General features: G+C 47.0%; 1 protein-coding gene across 6 annotated transcripts in view; it reads left to right on the forward strand.

The window, feature by feature from the left end:
* The window catches only part of Prr5l (proline rich 5 like), a 157,566-nt gene extending 154,258 nt beyond the window's left edge, over positions 1-3,308 (forward strand). For all 6 annotated transcript variants that reach the window (XM_058583351.1, XM_058583365.1, XM_058583357.1 and 3 more), the window contains one exon: positions 648-3,308. In XM_058583351.1, coding sequence (XP_058439334.1) covers positions 648-1,084 — 437 coding nt within the window. In that variant the 3' untranslated portion in view covers positions 1,085-3,308. The remainder of the gene's footprint in view (positions 1-647) is intronic.
* The last annotated feature ends 6,399 nt before the right edge of the window (positions 3,309-9,707 follow it).

Raw genomic sequence — 9,707 nt, forward strand, 5'->3', positions numbered from 1 at the left:
CCTTGAGCCCGCCTGCTTGGGGCCATCCCTGAAGCCTAGCTCATTCTCCAGTGGTGCCAAAGCTGTCTGAATCCAGGAGGTTTGGCTTGACTGGAACACAGGTCTCAGTTCATCCACCCGATGGGAGGCAAGGGACATTAGTGTCCTGACTTGGTGCAATTTGGAGGATGGTCCTACTGCCTGGCTGAGCACCCCCTGCCCCTCCTCCTCTGGATGGCAGTCTGTGAAGCCCCTCTTGCATGATTGGTTGGCCCTGCAGAGGCCACATCCTGAACCAAACCAGAGGCTTCTTTGGAGCTAACCCAGCCAAAGCCCAGGTCTTCAAAGATTGGTAGAAGGGGAATTTAGGGCACATCCAGCGGCTCAGGCAGCAGCTGGGAAAGAGAGCCCCTTCCCTAAACTATCAAGGACAGTCTTTTGGTGCCAGCTACTGTGGGGGTAGGGCAGATCAAGGGCAGTGTCTGGTGTAAACAGGTAGTGGCAGGAGAGACATCTAGACACTGTCTGGTCTTCCCTGGGTCCTGCAGGGCTGGTCTAGAGGTGAGCCACCTGCTCACCCTCCCCACTGCTGGGGGGACAGTCCCCCAGCGGTTCCCCCAGCACTCGTCCCCCTCAGTTACAGCCTCTGCTGCTGTTTTCTCTTGTAGCCAGGCGGTACTCCAGGGTCCGGCCCAAGGTGACCCTCCTGAACTACACCTCCCCAGTGACCACCGTCAGCCGGCCGCTGAACGAGATGGCCCTGACCCCACTGACGGAGCAGGAGGGAGAGGCCTACCTGGAGAAGTGCGGCAGCGTTCGGCGGCACACGGTGGCCAACGCCCACTCGGACATCCAGCTGCTGGCCATGGCCACCATGATGCACTCGGGCCTGGGGGAGGAGGCCGGCAGCGAGGACAAGTGCCTGCTCCTGCCGCCCAGCTTTCCCCCGCCCCACCGGCAGTGCTCCAGTGAGCCCAACATCACCGACAGCCCCGACGAACTGGAGGAGGTGGCAGGGGACAGCCAGGAGGACTCGGAGCTCATGGAGGAGGTGGCAGGGGACAGCCAGGAGGACTCGGAGCTCAACTGCGCTTCCCTCAGCTGAGATGCCTCCCCCAGGGCTTCCCAGCGCCAGGAAGAGGAGAGCCCTGCATGGACCCCCGAGGGGCTCTTCCTTTGGTTGCAGGTGCCTTATTTCTTTTAAGGTACAGCTCTGGTCTAGCTGCCCAAGGGGGGGTCCCTTCATTTCAGTGTCTGACCAGCTCCTCGCAGCCACAAAGACCCAGTTGCGTCCTGCCCCCCCTCCCCCCCACTTGGATCTTCAAGCCTGGGCCTTTTCCCCTGAGACGTTGGACTGCCTGGTGCTCCCAATGCTGCATCCGATGCCCCAGGCAGAGGTTGTCAGGACCACACGGGGATGGCTTTTGCATTTCCCCTTGAGGCCCTTGATGCAGGCAAAAAGCAGTAGCAGGTTTGGCAGGAGTGAAAGTCAACTGCAGCCCGTCCCCTGTGGCCCTGGGAACGCACCCTCCTTACTTTAGTTTTGTGATCACTGGGAAAGCGCCGCCCACTGGTGGCCGAGGGTCCATCCTCACCTACACCCATGGGCTGCCCACACAGAGTCCTTTGGTTTGGGGCCCCGGAGGCCTCAGGCTGGCTGGTGTCTGTCTTTCATTAAACCTCAGCAGTTCCCTCTCAGGCTTCCTCCCAAGGTCAAGGAACTAACCTCCTTAGGAGTCACTGGTGCCTTAATCTCTCTCTCATTTCAAAGTGGACGGCTTTCCTCTAGTGGATGGGAGGGGCTGGCGGAAACCAACCAGTTAGTCTGTGCCTGGATTTGACTTGAATTTTTAAAAACGTGTATTGTTTCAAAACCTTGTTTGCAGATGTTTGCACGTAGGATCTTGCACTGTCCATTTCCAATGGGGTGTGACTCTTCAGACTGAAAATCAAGCAGACCCCCTGGGAAGGGAGACTGGGAGTGGCTCAGAATAGCCATCTGTGGTGGGCAGGGCGCAGGCCACTCTGGACCTGTGAGTGGTAGGGAGCACCAGGGTTTCTAGGCAGAGCCGTGTTGGGGTGCGGAGACTGTTTGCCTCTTGAGTAGAGGACTGTAACAGACAGATCGTTGCCATGCTCGATAGTCAGCCGAGAAGACGGGAGTGGGGGAGAGATTTTTTGGAAGGAGGTTTATTTGTTTTCATTCTGACCTGCCTCAGTGCTATTTGAGGCAGCAGGCTTTGGTACTGTGTATGACTGCTCCCTCCAGGTCTCGGGGCTCCTATCGACCTGAGTCCGCATCCTCCTCTTCATGTTTGTCTGTTGGCCTCACTAATAGCAGCTCCAGGGGAACAAAAAAAAAAGTTCCTTCCACCAGTGTTTGGGGGGGGGGGGCACATGGTGGCCTTTCCGGATCTTTTGGTCTTTGGAGGTTTTGTTTATGAAATCTTAAGATGTGAGCCACACGGCAAGAGAGGGTGAGGATTTGTTGAAGCTGCCAGCTGGAGAAGAGACCTCCTCAGCTCATCTAAGCCTCCATGGTATTTCCCTTCTGGGTGAAGATCTGAAGTATGTCTAGAATTGTGCTTTTGATAGTTTGAGACTTGGAAGTTTTGTTTAAAAAGTTGATTCAATCTCATCCTTCCAAGAGAATGACAGAAGAGGAATGTTAAGGAGATCTTCCTAGCATGTGTGGTTTAAAGTCCACAAATTGACTAATCTGCATTAGCAAATGGAACACCATGATTTATTTAACTGATGGCTTCTGTCCTCATTTAGTACACACCTGAGACAGATATTTATTGATCCAGGCAAAGGAATTAATCGTGCTTGGGTTTGCTTTTTGTTGGTTTATAAGATTAATGATTCGTGTTTTTAAAATGCCTTTTCCATATCTCAGATATCTCTGATGAGGCAAGCAGTCATCAGTTAAATATATAACCTCTCAGGGTGAGGATGGGAGTGTCAGTACAGACCAGTGTATACTTAGTTGCTGCTGACTGGTAGCCAGTTTACAACTTCACCTTTGTACACACCTGATACAGTGTAGTAAATATTTCAGACTATACACATAAAAATTTTGTGGGTGTTTATGGGCATTTTAGCCTTCAGATCTATTGCAAGTATGATACCTGTGGCATTTTTAACCACTTTTCCTCTCCTCTGTGCAAAGAAGATTCCTTTTATTTATGCCAGGCTTTTCCCATGGCTGAGGTTTAATGACAGGAAGCAATCCCAACTCTCGACTCTGAGTGAAAACAAACCAAAACCCTTTTTACATGTTGTCTGTTTCCAAAATGGATCCAATAAACATAATTTTGTACATGTGACCCTGTTGCCATTGCCTGGTGCCTCAAGTGTGTCTTGGTTGAATCTGCAAAGCACAGCAGTCAAATTGGATCTTGGCGCATCCTGTGCTCCCTGTATCCATGGGTTAGTCGGCTTTTCTTTGCTGTGACGAAATACCTGAGAAAAAGAACTTAAAGGAGGAAAGATTTGTTTGGGCTCATGGTTTCAGAGGTCATGGTTTCCGTGGCCACTTGGTTCCATTATTTCAAAAAGAGGGAAGGAAAGAGAGGGAAGGAGAGAGAGAGAGAGAGAGAGAGAGAGAGAGAGAGAGAGAGAGAGAGAGACCCTTCAAAGCAGACCCCAGAGACCTACTTCCTCCAATTACATCCCAACTCCTAAAGTGTCCACCACCTCCCAACCCACCATTAAATTATGAATCCCTGCATGGATTCATCCATTGATGAGGTCCTTGCCCTAAGGATCCAGTCACCTCCCCCAAACCTCACCTCTGAACACTGCTGCCTTGGGGACCAAGCCTTCAACACATGAGCTTTCAGGCAACATTTTAGATCCAAACCATAAAACCCCACTTGTCCTGCCATCTCATCTCTTTTCCTGAGGCTTCCTCTCCAGAGTTAGGCAGTAGCCTTGGCTCTGCTCATCTACCCTGGGTTTTGTCGCCACCTGGACTGGATAGGCAAGTCACTTCCTAGAGAAGCAGCCTATCAGTGCAGCTTAGGAAACCCTAAAAATATCTGAAGGCGGGCCACTCCCCCACATCAACGTGGCCTCTCTTCCCAGAGCGCTGGACCTTGACAGGGCACTCCCCGTATTTAATCGTGGACTCTCTCCTCACACTTCCCTCTGATACTGTTGGGCAGAGGAAATTTATATTTACTCTCTGCATAAACACTCCTAGGAGGGCTGTAGCAGCATTAGTCTGAGCCCTCTGAAAGCTTAACCAGTGTTTGAAGAGATGTGATCTGAACTGATTAATAATCCCACATTTTTGCTGAGCCTCTGCAGGCCGTTGCTCTGGTAAATAGCCGCTGAGTATTTGGCCTTGGCGGATTTCATGCCATCAGTGCATCTGTGCCATTAATGGGCCACCATGCTCATCCATCCACCCGCTCATCTCTCTGTCAGATCTTTGGTGGTGCTCCGACTGCATGGGGGCACTTTTCTTGGTGCTGGGGATGGTAGTAGTGCCTGCTCCCTTGGATGTGGTGGGGAAGCTGGAAATCAAGTCAACAGGAGCATTTCAAAGAGTGAACAACTCTGGATGGTAAAGAGCCGGTGACGGGAGGTGACCAGAGGTGACCGGAGGGAAGGTGGAAGAGGTCCCTCTCCAAGTTGGCTTGAGCTGAGAGCCGATGACAAGGGACCCAGCCTTACGATCTGCTTTCACTTCCTGTCACTTGTAACAGATGGTAAGAAACTGTGTGACTTCACACGCATTTACGATCTCTCAGCTCTGGAGGTTGGAGGTCCAACATGTCTGTGAAATCAAGATGGTGTCAGGGCTGCATTACATTCTGGAAGCTCTCAAAGATGGTCTCTTCCTTGCCTCTGCCAGCCCCTACAGGGTGTGGGTGGTCCTTGGCTCTGGCCACCTTACTGCCCCTTCAAAGCCAGCACTGAAGGGAGACTTGAGCCTCCTGGGTTGCATGACTCCAGCCCACATTCTGCCTTCCTCATCAACTTTAAAGACCTTTGTATTTACATGCCTTTCTCCCAGGTATGTGCAGAAACGACCTTTCTCCCTTCCTTTCTCTCTAGGTAGGTATCTTCCCCCCCATGCTCTCCAAGCATGCTCCAAATGGACAGGAGAACCTGTGAACACAGGTGGGGCCCAGGATCTGAGCCCCTTCCGTTCCAGCCGGTGGAAGCTACTTTCCTGCAGAGAATTAACTCAGTCCACAGGGCTGCCGTTCTGCTCTGGAGTCTGTGGCCTCTTTCTTGGCCTGCCCTCTTTAGACCTGTGGTAAGACTTTTCTTCGATGCCCGGAACGTCTATTTGAGGAAAAGGTAATCGGCCCTTACTGTTCACCTGGTTGAAGCCCATTTCTTTGAAGAAACCCCCTTGTCAAGAAAGAGGGTGTCCCAGGTCAGTGTGCTCAGCTTCCTGCCCATAGGCAGCCAGCAGACAGTGAGGTTCAAATTCCTTTGCCCTGTTGTACAAGTGAGCTCTGTGCTGATGCTCACAACCTTGGGAGGCAGGCATCACCCTCATTTTGCAGATGAGGAAACTGAGGCTGGGGTCTTCTAAGTGATAGAGCTGGGCGGGACTCAACCCCAGGTTCTGCATCCAAATGGTCCTGGCTTGATAGAAAATGAGAAAGGGGAATTGTCAAGCCAGGAGCATAAACTGCTCAGCCTGCTACAAGGTTAGGGATGCTTTCACAGGTTCCAGAAACACCGAGGAGCAAAGCTACACCTCTTGCTCTTCCCTGGCCACTTCAAGAAAACTCACGGGGCAGGGAGCAGGGGGAGGAGATTCTGGTGTCCTGGACAGTAGATTTCTTAGGTAACTGATTTCAGTGGTTTTTATTTTCCCCTTAAAATTAACATTAAGTTTAAATTTGGCTTAACTTAAAAGGCAATATTTGAATGTTTACTAATCACTAATAATTTAATAAATAATGTAATAATTTTGTCTTTAGAATATTCAAACTCAAAGACCTTTTGTAGGCTTTTAAGTTCAGCTTATGCATCTAGCAGAGTTTAGCAATAACTTTCGCAAAAGCTTTGAATAATGCTTGGTCCAGTTTACAAGCTTAGCTCAGCCCTTCAAACACTTCTAAATGAACTTATAAATCTATTTATTTATTTAAATACTTCAGTTTTTCTGATAGCAAGCAAAAATCACCCCAAATCTTAAATAATTATAGACGCTAATGAGCTTATAAATAAAGAAAACCTTAAGTTCTATTACATGATTTTATAGTCTACTTAGGTGTCACCATAAAAATTCACAAGTCTAAATTAATTCTCAATTACACATTTTAAAGTGGAGTCATAAAGCTGTCACTCTAGTAGGCTTTATTCTCTTAAATATCACACTTATCTCAAACACCAAATATGCACAAGTTCCTTGATGACATAAAAATATGGGTATTTTGGCTTCTTTTAAGAGTTTCTACACTTACATTTATGTGCTCCTGGGGAATTGGCTGGTCATTCTCTCTCTCTCTCTCTCTCTCTCTCTCTCTCTCTCTCTATTTGTTCTAATTAGTTATACATGACAGTAGACTGCATTTTGACACACCGTACATAAATGGAGTGTAACTTCTCATTCTTCTGGTCGTACGTGATGTAGAGTTACACAGGTCGTGTAATCATATATGCACAAAGGGTAATAATGTTGGATTCATTCTACTGTCCTTCCTGCCCCCATTTCGAGGTTGTGGCTGGGACTCTGCAAACCACTTTGGCTTTGTCAGCTGGGGCCCTGCCAGGGCCTGCAGCTCTAGAGGGAGCCTTGGAGGCTGGTAGAGTGAGAACAGAGAACTCCTCCTGTCCTTGTCACCTGCAGGGCATTGGGGTGCAGTAGCAGCAGAGGTTCCCACTGGTGGTTTTCCCACATTCTCAGAACCAGACTTCACCCCTCCCCTCAGACACCACCACCAGCTGGCCACAGCCCCTCTCAAACCTTATCAATGTCAACGACTCTTCTTTGTTTCCCCAGTTCTAAAGGTTGTATTTCCTTCCTGTAGTTTCCACCTAGGTGATTGCTCTCTGTGCCCTCTTGGCCATTTTCTTTGCCCAAAATCTGAAGACTAATTCTTTTTTTTTTTTTTAATATTTGTTTTTAGTTTTAGGTGGATACAATATCTTTATTTTATTTTTATGTGGTGCTAGGATTGAACCCAGTGCTTCATGCATGCTGGGCGAGCGCCCTACCACTGAGCCAGATGTTAAATCTTTTTAAAATAGCTGGTCTAGCTTTTGTCCTCTGATTAGACTCTGCCTGAAGAACAAGGGTTGAAAATACTCACGGGAGAAAACAACAATCACTCCAGTAGCTGAGATTGCACACTCGGGTGTGTAAACAGCTGGAGGCATTCAGAGTGAATCTTCTCACTACCCCCAAAGAAACTGTAATATCATCTTAAATAATGTTGATGATTGCTCCCCAGCATTCTTGAGTTCACAGGTGAAGTGTAGTTGATTTTCATGAGTCTCTGAGAGACAATGGGTCCTATTTATGATTGCTGAGTCAGTGGCTTCGTAACTTAGACCTGCTCTTATAGCCCTTGTTCCCATATTGTGCAATTGCCCAGCTCTTAAGTCGATCTTCAGAAGATGCCTTTCTCACTGAATCACTCATTAGATTGGCTTTTAGTTTCTTTGGCTCTTCCAGCCCAAGTCTAATGACCTTGAAGAGGAATTCTAAGCAATGTAAATATCTTCAACCTAATAGACTCCTGAATTCTTTCATTTTCTCAGGAACCCATAACTTTTTAAGAAAATACCTAAATTTCAGCCTGATATCAGTTAATATCTCATAGAGCTTTGTTTGTGATCTGATTTATGGGGTCATTCCATTCTCTCTAGGCTGCCAACAGACACTTCTGCTGTCCACTTGAACAGTTTTGAGAAGGGCTCAAAAATGGAAGACCTCTGGTTCTGGCCAGAGGGGAATGGCTTATATTAATCCTTGTGCCAAAATAATGATGGTAAAAGCTAGGCAAAATGTTTAAAGAACCTGCCTGAAGGAATCGGAGAGCTCACAATGCAGGCAGAACAGGAGAGGTTCTGATCCCAGAGAGAAAACCAACATACAAGAAGAGCTTCACATTCTTCCTGGTTTTCCCCTGAGTGCATTTTCCCCGTAACTGGTTAGGGAAGAGGGGGAGAGAGGTGATAACAGAAAGCTGCCATTTGACTGGGCTAAGAGGAGAGTTCAGGGTTACTAGAGGAGCTGGAACTTGAAGGTAAATTGACAGAGATGGCTGAATGAGAAATCTGCACACAAGTCCCCTTTACATGGTGGTAGACTCCTAAGCTGAGCAAATACAGTGAGAACTAGTAGCAAAAAGGAAAGCAGCAGCTGAGATGCTAAAGAGATTAATTTGTTTCAGCTCCTCCATTATGCCAAAGAGATAGAAATTCAAGTCTCATTGAAGTGAACGGCTTTTGCAAACATCCTCAGCTTTTGGATGAGACTCCCCTAACAGTCACACCCTAGGATAAGGGTCATAAGATGGTGGACTTAAATATAACTATATCAGTAATTACATTAAATATAAATGGACTAAATACACCAATGAGAAGACCAAAATAGTCAGACAAGATAAAAATAATAATATGCTGCTCATATTATTTATGTTAGGAATAAATGTTAGGAATCAGAAAGATTGAAATTAAAAGGATGGAAAAAGATACACCATGTAAAAACTAGCCACAAAAACACAGTGTTGCTAATTAGAATCCTGCAAATTTCATTATGATAAAAGGTTGAGTCAAAGGGATCCTATAAATTATACACATAATTGTTATTTATCAACTATACACCAAGCATCATCCAAAGCATTTCACATTGTTTGGCACAGTCTTCTGACCAAGTTTATAAAGTCAATTTTATCACTCCAACTTTACTAGATGAGGAAATTGAAGCTCAGAGACGCTTGCCTGAGGTCATACAACTGGAAAACAGTAGAGACAGGTTGTCTGATCTCTTGCCAAAGAGCTTTTAATCATTGCTCTGCTTTCTAAGCACCACACTGCCTGTGGAATACTTGCTTGAACTAGTTGGAGAGGGCCTGTGGGCACAGGACTACTACTTAACCTGAACGCAGGCTATTCAGCAGCAACTCCTGGAACTCTGGACTGGAAACCATTTTAAAAAAAGAAAGCTGTCTGATTTTATCTACACACACTCTCCGTGTAAATGCTCTGCTCTTCTGTAAACAATACTAAAAAGGCTACCTCAACTCGAGTCTAGGGGACCTCCCCATTTCATGGATCACAGCCCAACTTCTTTAAAATTCTTAGTTCAAATTCCCAAGCTAATTATGCCTTCCTGATAGGATTAGAAAGTATTTATACACACTTATATATGAAGATATATATACATAAACATATATACATTGTCAGTTAGTTTTCCATGACTGTGGCAAAATACCTGAGAGAATCAACTTAAAAGGAGGAAGGATTTATTTTGACTCACAGTTTCAGAGTTTTCAGTCCATGGTCACTTGACCCCATTGCTCTGGGTCTGTGGCAACCCAGTAGATCATGGCAGTAGAAATGTGTAGCAGAAGAGGCTGCTCACCTCACAACCACCAGGAAACAAAGACAGAGGAAGAGGAAGGGACCAGAGTCCCCATAACTTCTTCATGGGCATACCCCAGTGACTTAGTTTCCTCCCACTGGGCCGCCTACCAATAGCACCACAGGCTGGTGACCAAGCCGTTAATACTTGAACCTTTGGGGAT

The sequence above is a fragment of the Marmota monax genome, unplaced genomic scaffold (genome assembly GCF_021218885.2).
Source record: "Marmota monax isolate L192 unplaced genomic scaffold, Marmota_monax_Labrador192_F-V1.1 WCK01_AAM20220418_F8-fsc00047, whole genome shotgun sequence".
Taxonomy (NCBI): domain Eukaryota; kingdom Metazoa; phylum Chordata; class Mammalia; order Rodentia; family Sciuridae; genus Marmota; species Marmota monax.